At 28.9% G+C, this 21,725-nt stretch overlaps 2 protein-coding genes across 4 annotated transcripts; both read left to right on the top strand.

Moving 5' to 3' along the window:
- Positions 1-536: 536 nt before the first annotated feature.
- On the top strand, positions 537-1,904 carry LOC114408546 (E3 ubiquitin-protein ligase ATL23-like). Its single transcript, XM_028371638.1, has one exon. It carries the CDS (start codon positions 876-878, stop codon positions 1,269-1,271), a length of 396 nt encoding a protein of 131 aa, XP_028227439.1. The 5' UTR covers positions 537-875; the 3' UTR covers positions 1,272-1,904.
- An 11,864-nt stretch (positions 1,905-13,768) lies between these two features.
- Positions 13,769-20,276, top strand: LOC114408545 (probable nucleoredoxin 2). 3 transcript variants are annotated; one of them, XM_028371636.1, is made up of 3 exons: positions 13,769-14,122; positions 18,095-18,595; positions 19,331-20,276. In XM_028371636.1, the coding sequence occupies exons 1-3, from the start codon at positions 13,997-13,999 to the stop codon at positions 20,021-20,023; spliced, it is 1,320 nt and encodes a 439-aa protein (XP_028227437.1). In that variant the 5' UTR covers positions 13,769-13,996; the 3' UTR covers positions 20,024-20,276. The 3 variants fall into 3 exon arrangements, with proteins under 3 accessions (XP_028227437.1, XP_028227435.1, XP_028227438.1); XM_028371634.1 differs by having other exon boundaries at positions 19,310-20,276; XM_028371637.1 differs by having other exon boundaries at positions 13,771-14,122; positions 19,379-20,276.
- The last annotated feature ends 1,449 nt before the right edge of the window (positions 20,277-21,725 follow it).

The raw sequence follows: 21,725 nt of genomic DNA, 5'->3' as shown, positions 1-21,725 counted from the left end.
AATATTTTATACCTATCTCATCAGTAAATATTTCACTCAACGACAGCTGTGCAGTGCGCATCCGTTTAAAAAATAAAATCTTTTTGTGATAAATGAGTCTTGGCTATCATAATAATTTGATATTATCAAAATCTAAAATCGTGATACGTGGAGATTGATGCAGTCAATCTAGGACTTCAGATCTTAGATATCGGTTTTTAGGGTATCTTTCATCCGAGGAGAATCGGCAAAACAAAAAAAAAAAATTGACGCTCAATTAAAAATATAGGCTAGGAGAACATAACAAATAAAAATATAATTATTCTAACCTTTATAGATAATTTTCATAGATAATAGATAGAAGATTATAGAGAATGTTAAAAATAAATATTTATTTATAAATAAAAGGGAGGACATAATCGTAACGATAATGTGCACCTTTATAAATAATTAATCATACACTAATAGATAAATAAATATTTAAATACATTTTAAATATTGATAGGATAGAGATGTGCCACCTCTATGTCGTGCGTCCTGTATATATATTCACATTCACTATAAAAACCCAAGAGCGTTAAGAACAGAACGAAGCCACGCATGATAATAACAATACCCTTCTTCGTTTCTTCCCTCTCCACTCGGCACTCACAATTCTCAACCCAACCACCCCCTATTAACCCTCACCGCAATCTCTGATTCGATCTTCTTCAATTTCGGGGTTTCCCATATACCACAAGGCATAGGCCTGTGTGAATTTGCGATATGCTGGGTAATTGTCGCCAAGACCCAATCTCTTGGGTACTCCTTTACCAACCCCCACCGCCGCATTAATTGTTTTTCTATTGGAATCGGACAAAGGTTCCACTGCGACTGAAACTTTCAAAGGCCAAAAAATGCTCGATTCGGTCCTTCTGGCGCTTTTCTTGCCGTGCCTTGGCATGAGCGGGGTTTTTATCGTCTACATGTGCCTTCTTTGGTACGCCACCACCCGGCACCACCAGCAACCCCCCATCGACGGGCAACCGGTGAAGCCCGTCGCTGACAAGGGTCTATCCGCTCTGGAGTTGGAGAAGCTTCCAAGAGTCACCGGCAAAGAACTCGTCTTGGGCAACGAATGCGCCGTCTGCCTCGACGAGATCGAGAGCGAGCAACCGGCTAGACTGGTCCCCGGTTGCAACCATGGTTTTCATGTCCATTGCGCTGACACCTGGCTCTCCAAGCACCCTCTTTGCCCCGTTTGCAGGACCAAGCTGGACCCTCAAATCTTCACTTCCCAAAGCCCTTGCTGAACAATGAAACATTCGTTATTCAAGGAATGAATGAGGGAGGCCAAATTCTTAATTATCTTTATTGTTTTCTTTCTTAGCGTTCTTTCTAGTTTTCTAGAACTCCCGTTACTTATTTTTAATTTATTATTATTATATTTATATTTATGTGTCGTGTATTGTGGTTAAGTGGTTGTTGTGTGTTATGGCCTAGATGAATTTAGCTTTAGTACACGAAAAATCAGAAGCCATGGTTTAATTTATATATTATGTGGTTTGGACTTTGGAGATGTAATTGTGAAGCTTATTTGAATTTTTCGCTTTGTTTCGTAAAGTATTGCTTGTTGCACGTAAAGAAGGTACGAATGGAGGAGAAGACAAAGGAGTGGGGAATTGACGCTATCACGTAAATCCCAGACACGTAGGTGAGGGATGGTTGAAGCAAGTGCGGGTCGTGAACTGAACGTTGGTTACGTTTGCTTTTTCCATGGGGAGTCACAGAGTGCGCATGGTGATTTTGATTTTGATCTTATCACCCCAAAACACTATACAGCTACACGCCAGCTTGGAATGTTTGATTTTTATAGGTTCATTAATTTGAAATTGCAGCTTTATATTAATATTAATGCAATATATCAAAATGAAAGTCTAACTAAAGAGTGGCACTGAAGCACTTAAAAAATTACATTTAAATTTTATCTATTTTTATCATCTCCCTTGACGTGGTTAAAAATTAGAGTGTGTAAGGAAAAACAACATTCCAAATTAAAGCAAGAGTATAATTATTGCGGGGTCATGGAGTACATCTGCCAAGACTTTTCCAGTTAGTAAGTTCCTTTAAGCAAAAAAAATATGTTTACAAAAGTTTCTGATTTTAGTAACGTGCAGAGTTTTAAAGAAACGTGTAACTCTGATATTTGTTTTTTTTTTCTGGATATTTATATTACAATTCTTATTTATTTTATTTTTAAAATCTCTCTCTCTCATTTTCTTCATATTTGTCACTCTCTATCCAGTTACCTCATCTTTTGTCGCTGCAAAATTAACACTAGTTTATTATTTAATGCAAAATTAAATTGATATTTTACTATTATCCTAAATTTTTAAGCTAATAAATGATTTCAAATATATTAAAATTAAAATTTATACTGATTAATAAAAAATATATGATTAATTAAGCATCAAATTTTAAGTTTTAGGAGCAATTGAGTAATTATATCTCCTTTTGTATAAAAAAAATCATATATATTTATTAAATTAAATTAACCGATAATTTATCTTCTTTATTCATTACTTTGCATTATTTGCATGGTATGCCCCGACAGAATTAATGAGTGTCTCACATTTGAATGGGTCCCTCCATAATAAGTTGCATGGGTGACTACTGGTTTGTACATGAACCTTTTGACTTTGAGGTTGGAAATGAAAGAAAGGCAATAGCTGTCATATATTAAGATTTGTAGATATCAAAACTAAGGAGCCCCGCGGAGTAGTGAAGAAGGTGTTTTGCAACTGAACTTGCACCAACAATACGCCAAAGACAATAAACTCAACGAGTAGTAATATTCCATTTCACAGTTCACACCTTTATCAACATCGTAGTCATAAATGTTTTTAAGATCTTCCAGCTTTCCAGTCAAAAATATCTTCTAATTTCCAATGGAAAATGCGCAAGTTTATTTTTTCCACTTATTTTTAAACAATAACTGTATGGGACGAATACGATCCTTTCCTTTGGCGTGTTTATTAGTAATTTCTCCGTTCCATTATAATTATCCCGTATGAAAAATAAAATTTATCAATTATCATTTTAGTTTTATAATATAATATTAATTATTTTTTCCACTTATATGACTTAAAAAACAAAAAATGAACTAATAATGATAACGTTATTTTTGTAATACTTTTATTTTCTTTTATCATGTTTATTGATTTGTATAAAACAACCTAGGACCACAGGATTTTTTTTTAATTGTAACGGAAAAGGTGAAATAGTTTGTTTTTATCATTTTTTATAAATATTTAAAATAAAGTGATATTTTCACAAATATTAATAAAAATAAAACAACGAAAATTTAAATAAAACTATCTCTCTGATTTGTATGGAATTTAGATTTTATGATGTTTATAGAAGATTTTTATTTCAATCTTTAAATTTTTTATGATAAAAAGTTTTGCCATCCAACTCAAATATGATTTTCTTTCTAAAAGGACATACATGGTAGTATTTATCGTAAATGTTTCTAAATTCTTTATGAAAAAAATACTATATATTATTACAATTGTGAACATGTATGTATGTATTAATTATTATTATTATTTCAATAAATAAAATATAATTTTTAATACTTTAACTTCATTAAAAGAAGTTAATTTTATAAAAAAAATAGTATTTTAATTACTTTTATTTTAATACTTTTTACTATTATTTATTTTCTTTCTCCAAGAAAAAGTATAAAAACCAATTAACACAACAACTCAGTGAAAAGTAGTAGTAGTTATTTAAAGTGCATTTTTATACAAAACCACATGTATCTACATGAATCAAAGATGCTTAAATAAATTATGATTATTATAGTTCATAAAATTCTTATTCTAAATATTTAATACTCAATCTCAAAATTATTAATTAAATTTAAACAACTTCACATCAATTTATCCACATCCTCGCTGCTTTATTTAAAGCGCATTTGAAAGAGCTAAATTCCATTTTGTTTAGGTTTATCTCATTATATGATTACATGTATATATAAATATTTAGGAGAACTTATAAAAATAAGTTATATTTATAAATTATTTTTAATTTATTTTAATAAGGTCATCAAGATAACTTATAAAATAACTTACAATATAAATATAAATGAAAATGATGATTTTATTTTATTTCCTCACCAATTATTTTAATAACTTATAATAAGTACTTAAAAGAAATTGAATAGTTGTCTACTTAAATGCACTGAGTCCAGTGTGATATTTTTGTCACTTTCATAAACACTTCATCTTTTTAAGCGTTCAAGTTTGAAGTGAATAGATTGCTGAAATATGTTGGTTTGGCTAATTAAAAAAAATGTTGAAAAGAGGGTTGACTTTAAAAAAAAAAATGCACATACATAATTAAAAATAAAAAACCTAATTAGTATGTTTCAAATTTCAAGAATATAAAGCTCAGCTAAAAATATCAATATTTGACATAATAATTATGATTATAAAATATATTAATCAGACTACAATTAATTATATTATTATTATTAGGAGATAATTATTCATTTCAACCTCTAAATATGTGTACATCCAAGTTAAGAAATTTGCCTGTTAGTTGAAAATCGTCTTTTTCCCCCTAAGTATTCGTGTTTCGATTTTTGCCATAAAAGTGTATTTTTAATGTGCTGTGAGATTGAAAAAAAAAAATTTGAAGAAAAAAACATTTACTGTGAAATTAGTTAACATTTCAAAAATAAAATATAAATATTTAATACATCATAATCAAATATGTACAGATTTGCATAAAGATATAATGTTAATTTAGTGGTAACCAAAAAATGAAAAGAAGGAGAGAAAAAGAGATCATAAATCTAAATTTTTTCCTTATAAAAAACTAACAATACTGATAATTAACCTTTGTTAATAAAAAAAATATAGACTTGCATTAGATAAAGCGATAAAAATATCCTACGCATTTAAGAATTATCGTAACTCATATTTTTTTTAGCTTCTCTTTAGGAACTTCTAAAAAAAAAAAGGATTTAGGAAGCATTTGAAAATATCTCGATCACATGATTTTTTAAGGTTGGTTTCTAATTTCCAATACTAAAATATGTTGCTTTCTGATATTTTATTTTCAGTCATTTTCATCACTATGTTTGGGACAAGTGGAAAGTATGAATAGGAAACAATTATCTTTTGGGGCACATATTCTTATTTAATTTTTAAAAACTACTCACAAACTAATTCATGAGAGCATGACCTCATGCAGTCGTGTATGGTTTGACAATATTCCGAAGAGTAGCGAATATAAAACGTTAACAAGTAATAAATAACTTTTTTCCGATGGGAGTTAAAAAATAAACAATTAAAAATAATTAAAGTATTTTAAACATTTGAAATTGAATTCTATTTTTTTAGTAAAGTCTCAAATTCAAATAAAAAATATGATTAAAAAAAATTCCATTAAAATAATTAGGTTTAAAGTTGATAAATACTTTAAACCAATAAAATGATTACAACAATATTAGTTTCTAAATTAAAAATATTTTTATACGAAGTATTATCAATAACTTTATTAGATATATATTTTTTTTTAAAAAAAATAAGTTTATAATTTTTTATCAATAAAATATCAACAAATATTTTTAATTAATATCCTTGTTGCGCAGTCAGCACGATCTTAAAATATTTTTTTTGATGTATCTCAATTGAGGGCAAGGTCGTCTTTTCAGAAATTCCATCAAAATGCATCCTATTATTTATTTATTTATCCTCATCGTCAATGATCGATGGTTCATGTTAAAATATATATATATTTTTCACAAATTTAATCAGTGACTCCCCACATCACAAAGTGAGGCAAATTAGTTTTCATTTTCAGCGCTGCCAAAAGATTAGTGGTTCATTACTTTATGAGGGTTAACATGATGACGTCCAGATATGCATAAAAGCTAACAGAAAATGACAAAATAAAAATATTCACTCGTTTGAAAATGTTCCTCCTTATGATTAAAAATAAATAAATGTTCTCACAAAAAACGGCAAAATGGAATTGACTTAATGTGTTAATTCACGTAATTCATTAATTTAATGTTTTAATAAATTCAATTACTCCTTCCGCTATCAAATTTAGGGGGTTTCATAAAAAAAATCAAATATAGGAATAGATATAAGGATCTGTCCGACACGTTTAACGTTTAACTCGTGAAACTCACATTTTATAAGATCAGATTACCTAATAACCTGTAGATCGATCCATGGGTACAAATTGTAATTTGAAATAAAAATTATAATAAAAAATGTATAAACTTGAAGGAAAAATTGTGAATTCATTTTTTAAGCTAAAAATTATCACACTAAAAATTATCACACTAAAATATGTAAACATTTTAAACATAAAAATTAACAACAACAATCAAAATTTTGACATAACAAATTAATAAAATTGTACATTAGACTTAGGTAAGTTAGACAGATAATCTACAAGGTTGAGGATAAGACTCAGTTAGGTCAGTAAACTTAACAAATCAAATTGAAAAACTTGATATAATTTGAGTTAAAAAAAGCTCATTATTAACCAAATTCACAGATTTGGGTTCGTATGTCCTAATCAAACATAAGAGAAAAAACTAGCTTATTCTTATGAAAAAGGCCAAGGTGGACCACTTAGGTGATCTATAATGAACCATTATTTTTAAACCATAAATTACTCACACCGGATCTGGTTCATCGCCAAATGTAGTTGGTATCTAATTTATATCTTACGCTAGTATCAATATAAGGTTGTTTAATTTTCTTGAATATTTGCATAATTGCTTCTAAGGTTTAATTTTCTTGAATATTTGCATAATTGCTTCTAAGGTTTAATTTACTTGCAATTTCGAATATATTTAAAATCTATAAATTCTTAATAATTGAGTATGACGCAGATCCTAAACTTCTCTGTGTTTCATTTTAAAATGTCAACCTTTAGAATTATGCAGTTTCTAACATCTCCCACAAAGGCAAAATACCGAGATTCAACTCCAATTTACCAACATTTCAACTAGAGAAGAAAATTTTAATTACGCCAACCCGTTTAAAATATTAAGTTCCAGAAATGGAAATTCCAGCATGTTATTGTTATACAAGGGGCAGGTTGACAAGTGACAACGATAGACTACATTGGCAAAGTGATAGATGCCTTGTTGGGCCTGTTGGCGGAGCCACTATTTTGTTTTTGGACTTGCTTAACAGCTGGAAGTATTAATCTTTATTTTTCATTACATTGTTCCATATGTTCCATCGTTTAACTGATCGAAATATATGTTCCATTATGATTTACACCTCATTTTCACTAATATACCTCTCGTTTATATATTTTTTTCAAAAAGAAATTTATGAAAGTATAAAATTTTAACACATTTTGAAAAAGAGATTCTGAAGTCAATTTTCAGAAAAAGAATGGGGCAATGAAGAGGGAGGATTCAAGGCCGTGAAAATGGTCAGCGGAGAGAATGCACTGCTTGCGAAGGGAAGGGTTTGAAAGGGCAATGTTGTCAATGATGTTAGAGATGCAAAGGTGGTCATTACAAGAACCTTGTGGGTTTGTCAAGGACTTGGAGATCGAGCGAAGCAATGCATAGAGAGGAAACCGAGGAAGCTAGCAAGTAGAAACGCTGAAAGAATCAAACTCCTTTCACAATGAAACAAAATCACGTTGTTGTTGCTGCCATTAAGCCAACTTTCACACTATCTTCTAAAAATTGTCTAATGAAACTGCTTTATGTAATGTGTTAGAAATTTAACACTTTTAGAAATTACTTTTCGGAATGTGGTAAGACTTTATCATTTTTTAAATTTTTTTTTGGATTTTTTTAAAAATACAAATAGGAGGTATATTAGTAAAACTGAGTGATATAAATAACAATGGTCTTGACATTTGTGTTGTTTATGTTCTCCGCCTCATACCTAGCCAAGTTTTCATGGCTATAAAGCGCAAAAGGAAAATGTGGAAATTATACAATATCATGTCTGTTTTTAAATATAAGATTTTTTTAAAGAAATTTATTTGTTCATTTTTTATAAGTTTCTTTTAATTTATCTTATGCATTATTCTTTTTATTCTTATTTATAAGATCCCTTTATTCCTATTTATAAGATTTCTTTATTCCTATTTATAAGATCCCAGTTAAAAATAATATTTGTTTTTTTTATAAAGATTCAATTTATAATATTTCTTGTATTAATTATTTTTAGACTATAAATATCTCTAATTATAAGAAAAAATATAAAATATTGACAAACAATTAGATTCTTAATAATGACAATAATAATTTTGAAAAAAATTATAGATTTAAAATAAATTTATTATTATCAATTAAATTCTTAATAAATTAGGTAATTAAATCTTATGAATATTAACCAACAGAATATTGAGTATTAACCATTGACAACACGTATTCATTATTATTTTTTAAACACTCTTAACTATTTTACAGTAAATCCTACAAATTAAAAATGTAAATGCATTATCTTTCTTATAACAATTGGAGAAGAAAATTAACATATATTAATTAATTAGATATAAAGTAATTGAGTCAAAAGAGAAATCATAAATCTCAATATTTTGAAGGATAATTTAAAAAAATAATTATTAAAAATCATTAACGTATATGAATTAGTTAAAAAAATCTTATATTCAGGGATGGAGATAATAATTAATAAATTTATTAATTATCATATAGATATTTTAAATTTGGTTTTGGTAATCGCAATCTTTAAGTAAAACTTAAAAGATTTAATTTTTGTACGTCCATTTCGGCCTATAGAGAGATTTTCCCATAAAAATAACACAGAAGCTACTGGTAACAGCTTTGGATAAATGTGGATCCAACGTATATGAACCCCAATTCAAACAGATATTTTTTTTTTCATTCTTTAATTTTGGACCATGTTTGTTTTATATTATGAAATATGATTACCATCACCTTATTATTATCATTAGCATGATTAATGTAATTAAGAGATATAAGATTATTTAATGACGGAGAAAAAATGAAAAAAAAAGATTAAGAATTTGAATCTTTTTGAATGACATTTATAATAAAATTAATCATCAAAATTTGTCAATAAAAAATGATTATTATCTCTAGTGTTATTATTGTTACACATAAACACTCTTAACCTATTTATAATAATAAAATATGAAACTTAAAAAAAAAATATTTTGAAGTTAAAAATTAGAAAAGGATAAAAATAAAATTTTAAAATAAAAAATTGATTTGTATATTTTCCCAATGCAGTTTTCCATTTAGGAGTGGTTGAAAGGAGAAGGCAGCAGAAGTAATATTGGAAGGCATGGAAGAGCATCCGTGGCTGACTTCAGAACAACTTCCAGAGGCCAACACGTGACACTTGTCCGGCTTCTTTTATACGTGTCATTGTCCGTACGCATTTCCCATCACTCTTCTCTTCTCTTGTTAATTTCCATTTTCCAGGCTTCACGGGTACTCCATGAGGGCATAACACACTCCATTTACAGATATACTCTCCTTATTTTTATAATTTATACTAGAGATTACTCTACACTAGTGATTTGGCTCCATCTTGTATAAGAATTAATTTAGAATATTTAATGTATTATTTTTCTTATAAAAATACTATATTAATGCCATAAGCTTTTTAGAGTCTATTTTATCTTTTATAAACAATATTTTTGAAATCTTACTTTAACTTACATACATAACTACGTCATCAGTTTTACATTATATTATGACATTTAAGAATTTTGATAAAAATATAATTAATTTATTATTATTATTTTTTAAAAAATAGATAACTTTTTAATATTTTTTTATCTTTTTAATTAATGAGTCATTTATTTTTAATGTGTGCTATTCCCATTGAGTAGTATTAATTAAGAACAGTCTTCAAATAATATTTTATATAACATTAATTTTATAAAATGACATTTATTTTGAAATAAATTATTTTATCTAAAACATCATATAATTTGAAACTGATGGAGTAATAAAAATTAAAATGATAATATATATACTAATGATAACAAAGGCTACAGAATTAATTAATATTAACATTTTAAAAAATACGTGACTAAATTTACATTATTATATTTTATACCAACTTACGTGGTTCAACTAATAACTTGGATGATTAGTGACTTGTTAATATAATATTGTTATTGAGTTATAGCATCGGGCTAGTTTTATAATATTGATCATGCGTGCTTTGAGCGGAAGAAGTCAATAGATTTATTGGGATTTTCAGTTTTTGTTAAATTATTATCAAATTAAAGAGAAATAACAGTGGCAGTGCATGGTTATTCAATGTTAATTTTTTTGGTACAATTATTGACTGTTAATCGAAATTGAATAAGTTTTTTTTAGATAGAAATTGAATAAGTTATCAATAATTGATTGTAAACATAAATTATAAAAGAAATGGGTAAAAATAATTGTTGACCCAACAATTAAATTACAACTATTCATTATTTTGAGTATCTGTGTTGGATCTTGATAAATTTTAGTATTAGTGATATTTTTTTTTATTGTTTCCCCATATTTGAAAGATACTTGCAACGTTATTTTTTACATATTCAATAAATTTCACATTATTAAATAAATAATGAATAAATTTAATTCTGAAATTTATATTTAGATCGAAGGTTCTTATCATATAAATTATAGATATAAAATTTATATTAATTCAAAATAATGTAATATTTTATTAATGTATTTCACAGTGCAATATATATTTTGAAATATATAAAACAATTATTTAATTATATTTTTATTGTTATTTATTTTTTTTATAACATTTGACATTTTTTTCAAATAGAAGAGTTGAACTTAGATATCATCAGATATAAAATAATAACTCAACAGTTAATTTAATAAAGAAAAATGTATTTTAAAGAATCGTGATCAATTCACATTATGCCTAAAAATTTAAACAAAACAATTGAATTTAATGATTATGGATTGACACAGTTTAAAAAAAATAATTTTATATAATCATTTAATTATATGATTTTTAACATAATTATAATAAAAGTCAACTCTTTATAAAATATTTTATATTGTAGTGCGTAGAAATTTTCCTCAAAACCATTTGATAACTCTTTATAAAATATAAAATGAATTGATTCAAAGGTTGATGAATCATTTGACATATTTTTTCGAATGTAACATCAAAATTCACATAAATTTAACATTTGTCGATATACTATCAAATAATATAATATATTACCTATTAAACTAAAATAAATTATTTACTTGTTAGCTTTTATAAGCTTTATCAAATTTATAAAGTTTGTTATTTAAGAGTTGAATTGATTAATTTTTTTTATCTCACACACATATATATAAAAGTAGAAAAGTTTGACACGCGAAATCATTCTTGCTCTATTTTATATATCGATGTAATCTCCATGTATGTTTCTTGTATAAAAAATAAACTAATTAAAAATCTTCATGTTCCAAAAGATCGGAGATTGGAGAATCCGTTCGCACCTGTTAGATCTTGGAACGTGAGTTTAATACTAACTTTGTAAGTTCCCACTAATGATTCAAGAGGTCTACTGCATTATTTTTTATTCGACATTCGACAGGTGTTGGACAACTAGAAAAATTCATGTCAAAATTTTAACAAAAGTTACTTAGATTTAAAAATAATTGCTGGATGAAATTAAAAAAAAAAACGTTTTACTTGCAAATGTTGACAGCGTAAATGTTTCTTTCGTCATGTTATAATTATGGTCGAAAATAATTAACACTAATTATTTTTTATTTATATCTTTTATAATATTAATAATAATAAAAATTATAAATTAATTAATGATGATATAATTTTTTTTTTACATTATAGAATATGATTGAATGAGTAAAAAAAAAATATACTGTTGCGTAATCATTTTTCTCTTTCCTTTTTGCATTGCTGGATTTATCTTTTCCAAAAACAAAAAGTTATTTTTTATCATTAGGCAGTGCCTATATTGCCGATAAAAGACTTTCAGAGCAATATTTTTTAGATTAAATTCATTTACAATAAAATTGAATGAATTTTATATAAGAAATTGAATAAATTTTTTTTGTTATAAACAAATTCTGGCGTTTGTTATTTTTTCTTTAGCAAGGACATAATATATATATATATATATTTCCACGCTTGTCCTTGAATTGACCATTTATAAATATAGATTCTTTTAAATAATTTATTTATGTTCATTTTTACTGCTATTTATTTGTTTATAATAATAATTATTATTAAAACAATATTCGCCATATATATATATACATATATGCATTAAAACAATGACATGAAGAGGCAGGTGCTACTTTCTTCTTCATTTTTTCCTTTTCAAAACATTTGTCTTTTCTTGTTTTTTTTTTCGTCATAAATAGAGGAACTGAATAAAAAAAAATAAAAGATAGCCTAAGAATAGTTACGACAAAAAAGAAGGATGAGGTCGACAATATTAACGACGGTGGAGGTCTAATGCTAGACTTAAAGTCTTCCCAGAAACTCGGAAGACCCATGTGTAGTTGCATGGGTGTCTTACTAAAGAAAAAAGACTTGTATTTTGTTAGTTCACCTCAGATTTGATAAATGTAATTTAAGTTTGACTTGATTGTATATTTTAGTTACATTTAGTTTGAATTTTGTATGAGTTTAGCATTTTAACTCTTTTTTAATATTTAACTAAACTCTCTATTATGTTTAAATGAAGTATTGTTTCATTGAATTTTTTAATGTAAAAGTCTCACATTCTTATTTTTCATTTCCATAAAATGAATAGTTTAGGATCGTCATCTAGTGTCTCGTGTTTGTACAAACTTTTCTACAGTGCGTGGAAGATTTTCAGTGTGAGGAATGGTACATTAAAATCGAGAAATAAATAATTCTCTTGTATTAATATATTTGCTTTACTATAATGTTTGAGTCTAAAAGGATTTAAGACTAGCTAGAACAATTATTAAGAATCCTACATATTTAATAATTTTAAAAGCTTTTAATTCAGTGAAAAAAAGTTTTTAATTAAAAATAGACACCAAAACTAAATTTATGTGATTTTTAAAAAAATAATTAATTAAAACCCCAAACAATTTATTTATTTTTATCTCAAAACAATATGTCCAAATTAAAATGACTAAAGCTCGTAAGATTTTGTATCACCATTTAACTAATTTCCTGTCACTATTTTCGTACACAAGTACAATTAATTAAGATATTAAACTTCAATTAAAATTAAAATGTAAAATAATTAAAATATCTTTAGATTATAGTGTAAAAGAGTAATTGTACAATATGCTCTTATATTTTTTTTTCTCTTAAAATTTCCGTTACTTTTTTAAGAAAATCTAAATATAAAAAGATTAATAAGAAAAAATATACACCTGAAAGATTGAAAATGATTGTAATGTAAAATGTAATATCTAACTTGTTTTACGCATCAGTGCACACTAATGCGCTACAGTAATACAGTATCCAGCAAGACTTGATAGAAAGAGGAGTGGTTATAGAAAAGTGAAAAGAAAAGAAAGAGGAAATTAAAGGAGCGAGCAACAGGTGTCGGAAGAAGAGTTTTGCCGTATTCGGCACCATCAATTTAATTCAAAAGTCTTTTATTATGACAACACGGAGCTTCCGTATCACCGTTGCCAGAAGATAGCAAACTAATACTAACACTCAATTCGGGGAATCACCACCATACACGTGGCCATTTTAGTTTGGCCTTGACTCACACTCTAAGTTAAAGTCAAGGCGCACATGGATGAGATCTCGCGGCAATCAATAAAGGCTGCAGCATCATTCGCTATGTGTGTGCGGTGTAGGTTGGTATTATCCTCCTGGGGCTTGGATGAATGCTACGTGTGAAGGTGTTGATGTTTGATTTGTGGATGCATAGGATGCAATAATTCTACTGCTTCTAAATGAATATAAGTGTCGGGTGTATAAGGGGCCTTCTACTCCCCTCGCGGTGCTTTCATCTCTAGATTAGTACTCACACCTTATAAAAGAGAAAGAAAAAGAAAAAGAGAGTGATGAAAGCGGAGATGAAGGATGGAGCTCCTCAAGTTGTGATGAATCATAATGGTAACCACGGCAAATTCTCACACCTACTTGCTTCCCAAGATCGTGACTATCTTCTCTCTCCAACTGGGGCTCAGGTTCTCTATCTCTCTCTCTCACAACTTTTCCCCATCTTTCTCTAGTTTTGTCAGAGTTATATAATTATTCAGAGAGTCTTCCGGGTAATAGCTGAAAATAAATAGTATGTATAAACAAAAAAAAAAAAAAGGTAAATAGTATCTACTACTGTATGTAGTATGCTTCTGCGGTTATACTTCTATCGTTTAGTTTGTCTGAGATGGTGGTCACTGGTCAGTTAACGTCCTATATATTATCTTGATCTTCGTATGATTTAATATTTATGTGCTTTGTATATTTTTGCCAGATTTGCTGATGATCCTCTAACAAAGTTGTGTACTCCGTCACAGATAATAATAAATTTTTTCTTAGTAATTTAATTTAATGATATTAATACTCAAGAGAATAATTTATACTTATATATGATATGTACATGGTAATTTGTTTAATTCTCCTTTAACTTTCTTTTATTTGAAGCTCTTTGCTGTGGCTTCTGGTGTAGTTTTGGTCGGGAGCTAGTCTTGCAAAATTTTAGAATTGTTTATTTTTATTTTTTAAAAAACTTGTTGGCTGGTGTGTTCCTGCTGCAGTAGCCGGTGGCGGGTGAGCCTATTATATATGTTCAACAGCGTTTTCTAGTAACTGCAACAAGAAAAAAGTGATTTTTAATTACTCTTACATCCGTAAAAAATTCTTCATATTCATGTATTTTAAGGCAGATGTTATATTAACCCAAGGTTGCTCTTAGTGAAGACCAAGAACTATGTCAGTTGTTTTCCCTGAGAGATTGTAATAGGTAATAAAAAGTTTATAGATATACGTTTTTATATATTAGAACTTAATTAGAAGCATTTGCAACCCCAAAATTATGAAGAGTATTGGACCACGCTGAAGGAGAGTCTATGTTCCACCTTAAAAGTTAAGTTCTAGGGTTTAAAAACCCAATTAACAGATTAATCTTATTTAAAGGAAGTAACTTCTCAATTTGAAACAGCTTTCTCTGGTTATGATATCTGTGGTTTGTTCAGCTGCAAACTTGCGTGCAGAATATGTTTATATTTTCTTTCTTTAAATATTAATCAGATGGGTAAAATTCATTTCCTTTGACCTTTATTAATTGAGAACCAATAACGGCAAGTAAGAACCCAAATAAACGGGGTAGCAAGCGAGGTAGGGTATACATAAGCTGTGAGAGAAACAAGTTTGTATTATGCTGTGCTGTCTAATGGAGCTTGTCCTCTATATGCTTTTGATTTAGTGGTATATTCCTTCACCCTTTAATTTTATGGAACCATCTCCAACAAACTAAGCTTACGATTCTCATGAGTTATAGCATCTTTACTAGCACTGACAGATTTAGGATCCGGGATGGTGGGTCAATTTATTTAGAATAAATAATCTAATAATATAAAAGAGTGAAAAAAAGTAGAAATAATGAGTTCAAACGCATAAAAATAAATAAGAAATATTAATATAAAATTTAAAACAAATACTTACAATTTTATTAAAATAAGAGATTTTATTAAAATAAGAGATACACTTAGTTATTCTCACATGAAAATAAGTCCAGCGTTTAAAAATATAAAATTTGAGAATACAAAATATAAAATTAAATATATTTAATTGTACATCCTCATATACATAATAGTCCGCCCCTGTTTACCCAGTAATCCTCTACGAAAGAGAGAGAGGGTTATATAGGAAAAAGAGAGGTGTTTATAAAAAAATGAGACTATCCCAACATATGTATAGATACAAATGTGAAGTGAAAAAAGAAGTCTGGAACCCTTCTTTAGTTTAGAGATAAAGATACTGTCAAATGGAGTATCGAAAAGAAAAGTGGGTCTAAACACTGATAATCTACTGTAACTAATAAATACCACATGTATATAACTAGTCCCAGTCAATTGGTTAAGACAGTTCTTTGATTTAAGGTTAGCTGTCTTAAAAGTTGCTCAACTAGTGAATCGTGAACCACCTCACATACCGAACATAATTGCATTTTTTTTAATGAAGAAAGGTGATTTATTTCCCAGCATCTGTTAAATGTATTTAGACACCTACATATTGTTATTAAAAGCGAAAAATGAAATTAAAGATGAATGGTGATGATATTCTTGTTGTTAGCTATGGAGTTGTTTGATTAGTTAGATCATAGATGCAAAAGCAATCAGGAGCTACACATGCCCAATATTTTGTAGTCCCTTTCAGTGTGTCATGGAGGACCAAGCATTGCAATCGAAGGACAAGTGTCACCTAAACGGTTCCCGTAGCCTAGTCCTAGCTATTACGCTTTGCGTTATACACGCGGCCCATTATCCCCTACAAAAACAAAAATAGTGGGCCATTTCGGTGGCCCGTCCTTTTCATAGTTTCGGATAGCACTGGATTCTTTTCTGTTCTTATGCACCCTTGCTTTGTCGGTGTTATTCAAGTTGTTCAGCCTCTTTTAAGTATGTCTGAATTCTGATAAGAGAGTAACGCATTTATTTGTTTATTCGTTGGTTTAACTTTTTTAGTATTGGATAAATTAAATGTGAATTTTACAGAATATAGTAGGAATATGATGTTTGCTTTAACCGAACCGAATTATGGACACCCAGTAACATCAATATTAGTAGTGTTTAGTGGAATTCACCTCTCCTAAATTCTATCAATAATAAAAGTTACGTGAAAGAATATTGTCTCAGGACTCAAGAGAAATGTGTTTTTTTAGAATGCTGTACGAATATTCACTTTTTATACACATTTAATCAATACTTATCATTTTTCTCTATCACATCATATAACCTATAAGGGTTATACTTTTTTTCTCTTTTTTCCCTCTCTCACTTGGTGTTATATAACGATGTCCATAAATTATTTTCCGTTTTATTATCAGCCAAGGAGAAATGTGGCATGTGTTGTTATCCTTGCCCTTTTGATTAAAAATGTTATATTTTGATAACAAAAATTTTCAAATACCTAACCGATATTTTTTTTATATTTTTCTTCTTATTAATTACATCATTAATCAAATTAATCACTTATTTATTTATTTTTATTTTTCTTTTAAGTTATAAGGAACTAAAAATTATTCAAGAAACATTTTTATTTGACTAACCCAGAATTTTGAACTTAGATGTTCATGTATCTTCGTGTCAATTGACACCTCAGACACATGGTCATAGCTGGAAGGCAGCCGTACGGTGTTGGGCACGGTCTTGGACTCTGGTCTGCCAGCGACACGTACGAACACCTATCCACGTGATGTCCTTTTTTTTTTATATAGATGTTTTTTTTTTCTTCCTTTTTAAGAGTTTTCGTGGAAGACTTATTATGGATATGGCCAGGTGCAGGTGTTAAACTGATGAAGTTCTTTAAATGTATATTTAGTTTTAGTCAAAAGAGGTTAGCTTTTGATTAACTTAAAAAGACTTTTAATGCTTTATATACTAACCTATTTAAATAATATGATATTATGCTATTATTCTGGTAAATTTTTATTATGGTATCTTAAAATTATATATGTATATATAATTATTTATCTATTCTCTCTCTCACACACATAACGCTATTTATTATAAATTCACACCATTATGTTGTGGCTTATCATAAAAAAATTCTCCAATACCGAATCATTCTAGTTAAAATATTACTTAATATATGTTATAAATATTTAATTTAATATATGTGTAAATACACGTTGCAGAATAATTAACGTAATAAATTGTATTTTTTTAATACTTTGAGTATGTTATGATTTTTTTATACTTTATATTATAAATTCTCTGACACTATCTTTTTTATAATATTAATGGAAGAATAATTTGCCTATAAAAAAGTAAACTTAAACAAATGTGATAAGAACAGAAACTCGTAAACTTTTGAATTCACGTTACATTAAAAATATATTGAAGTACCACATTTCCCCCCCTGAATTTTTGAAATACCACTTAATTACATTGGTAGTTGCTATTTGGTTAAGTTTAGGTTGTAAATGGTGGATGCAGGTGAAAGTTTCTGATCTTGAAGGGAAAGTAGTGGGTCTATTATTCGCTGCGAATTGGTACCCACCTTGCCGTGGATTCACCCAAGTCCTAGCTGGAATCTACGAGGAGCTAAAAAGCAGAGTCCCTCAATTTGAGATTGTGTATGTGTCCTCAGATGAGGACTTGAATGCCTTTAATAGCTTCTATGGAAGCATGCCCTGGATTGCAATTCCGTTCTCTGATTTGGAAACAAAGAAGTCTTTGACCAGAAAGTTTGACGTGGAAGCCGTTCCATGCTTAATTTTGTTGCAACCTGACGATCGTAAAGAGCACGCAACAGTTCGTGATGGGGTTGAACTTATTTACCGCTATGGAATCCAAGCTTATCCATTCAGTAAGGACAGGTTGGAGCAGCTGCAAAAGGAAGACAAAGTGAAGCGTGATAACCAGACTCTCACTAATTTACTAGCAAACCACCATAGAGACTACGTTTTGAGTCACACTCACACGGGACTCAAAAAGGTAAATGGCTTCAACACCTTTAATTGTCTCGCTTGCATGCATGCATGCTACTGTTTTCCACGTTTTGTTAATTAATTATCTAATTAATCCTTTTTAAAGATTAGAATATATATATATATATATATATATATATATATATATATATATATATATATATATATATATATATAATAGAAGTATTCATTATACACCTAAATTCATGTTATTTAAAAGTTTTCATCAAGCACAAGCACTAGACAACATTTTTTTTTCTTATGGGCATTGTATTTTGAGTGCTTATATTTAAAGATGCATAGATTACAAACACCTTATTAATATAGTGTTTTTTTTTATCACATCATATCACCTATTATATTTATATATATTTTTTCTTTTTTCTCTCTGTTTGTAGGTATAAGTTTTGGGTGTCAAATTTTTTTCCCTACGTATATTTCTGTCTTTCTCACTTAAGCTATCACATAGCAATTAGTGTTTATGTATATTTATTTTTATATTTCTTAAAGACTATACAGATATATTAAAATATATCAGAAAACTACAAATTTTAAGCATCAAATCAAATAATCTTCAAGTTATTATTATTGAGAAGTATTATTAAGACATTTTCAGTACATCTTTTCTAACTGTTTTTTTCTTCTTCTTCTTCTCTTGGTATTTCTAGAAAAAGTTGTAGAATATATCCATGAATAGAAATAGAATTTTGGGTGCACGCAGTTTTATTTGAACTGCATGCAGAGAATCATGGATCCTGTTCCGCGTGACGGGTGTTGCTCATGTACACAGGTACCTGTAGCTTCCCTAGTGGGTAAAACAATTGGACTCTACTTCTCAGCGGAATGGTGCGTCCCATGCGCCAAGTTCACTCCCAAGCTGATTTCCGTTTACGAGAAGATAAAGCACGAGCTAGCCGAAAAGGGAGAGGAGGACTTCGAAGTTGTGCTAATATCCAGCGACCGCGACCAAGCATCCTTTGACTCCTACTACAGCACCATGCCTTGGTTGGCCTTGCCTTTCGGTGACCCAGAGATCAAGAACCTCGTTAGACACTACAACGTGCAAGGAATTCCTTGGTTGGTGATTATAGGTCCTGATGGTAAAACAATAACCGTACACGGGAGGAGTTTGATAAACTTGTACCAAGAGAATGCGTACCCTTTCACCAAGGCCAAAGTGGAGGAGCTGGAGAAACAGCTGGAGGAAGAGGCCAAGGGTCTTCCAGCATTGGTGTATCACCAAGGGCATCGACATGATCTGAATTTGGTGTCTGATGGAAATGGTGGAGGGCCCTTTATCTGCTGCGTGTGTGATGAACAAGGGTCTAGCTGGGCCTACCAGTGTCTCCAATGTGGCTATGAAGTGCACCCAAAGTGCGTCAGAACTGTGGAACGCGATGACAATGTCTTGGTGGACACCACTGGTTGCTTCTAGGATTTAATTAACTAATTCAATTCCTTTGGCAATTAATTCTATGTCGTCCTAGAGGGCGATGACTTGAGTGCACAAGGGAAGGGACTGGAATGCCCTTAAATTAGTTAGATCACGTGTCTTTATGGGTGCTTTTCTACTTGTTCAGAATATGTGACTGACGGTGATAAAAAGAAAAGGAGATACTTGGGGAATCAACTATTTGATTCTCCATAGCTTTTTTTTTATAAAAAATAGTGCTGTTACTTGTTCGTTATATCAAGTGTCTTTGAATAACTAACAATAACAAAAGAATTTTTAGTACGTACTGCATTTGATATGTTTAAAGGTGAAGAAGTTGCATTGTTTGTTAATGTATATTGGTCAATATGGTCATGCATGCTGCATGTATCCTAATCATCATGGCAATTTCATTTCCGCCAAAACAAGCTGGGCACGTGCATGGTTTAATTTCTTCTATTGATCGAGGCAGAGGCTTTTGCTTTACTTGATGCAATTAAAATCGGTGAAATATTTGAATTTATCTCAAGTGATTTTTGAATAAGACTGCAAACAAACTGTGGATGCTCTTAACCGAAATTGTTTTCCAAACAATGAGCACGGAGCCATTTTGAAGAAGTCATGAAGCTTCCCAAATATATAATTTTTCTATAGAATTTGTTCGAGGCAAGTTAATTAAGTCGTTAACTTTTAACTTTTTAATTAGAGTATCTAGATTTTGTGTTAGCTCATGTTGTTGATTTCATTTCAAACTATATTAACTCACTTATCAAGAATGAAATTATACGAGTAATTTCATGAGGTTTTTTTTTTAAAAAAATATAAAAACTTTATTATTTATTATATTTAATAATTCTTTACTTTTAATTTCATCTCAAGTACATACATGAGGATAACAAAACGTACTTACACACATTCGTTCATCGCCAACTGTCACTACAGGCACTTTTGAAGTTTGATCTCAAGGTGTTAGACTTCTAAAGAACTTTAATCTAGAACATTATATTAACAAGAAAAATTCCCTGAAAAGTGTACTCTACTGTATCGATTATAAAAAATTGAATTCAGACTTATTAAAGAAATTAATTAATTTTATTAAATTATGTTAATTTTAATCAAAAATTATTTTTTTCTAAACTATCTTAAATTAGAACTTGATATGAAACATAAAAAAAATATTTAATCCTATTAAATAAAAAATTAATATTTCAAAAATAATCTCATTAAATAAGACAAACATAATTAAAATTTATTTATATTTAAGAAAAAAATAAAGATTTTTGTTATTTGTATTCGAGAGATTGAAGGGAATACCTTGTTGTTAAAATCATCAACAACGTTGAATAACTGAGATTAACAATCCATTGAACTACAAGCAATAAAAATAGCTAGAAAATTAGTAGGTCTACAGTAGTTCTAAAAACATACATTTTCTTACATAAGTTTTTTCTAAAGTTTGAGAGACCTAACTAGAGCATTCAAGTATGTGTAACTTCTCGTGTCTGTAGGTTAAGAGTTATTTTTATACTATTCTCTAATTTCAATTTATATATCCATGATTATCATTTTGATCGTATTTGTTAATATCCAAAAACAATAGAGAAGTTGTTATTATAGTTGAATATAGTATTTTTATCGATAGCTCATAGGACTTGATCGATTGGTTGTCGAGTCATGAACTATGGTAGGTGCTTGACCTAAAGAC

This window comes from Glycine soja, chromosome 4, assembly GCF_004193775.1.
Source record: "Glycine soja cultivar W05 chromosome 4, ASM419377v2, whole genome shotgun sequence".
Lineage (NCBI taxonomy): Eukaryota > Viridiplantae > Streptophyta > Magnoliopsida > Fabales > Fabaceae > Glycine > Glycine soja.
This window is presented reverse-complemented; position numbering and strand designations above follow the sequence as displayed.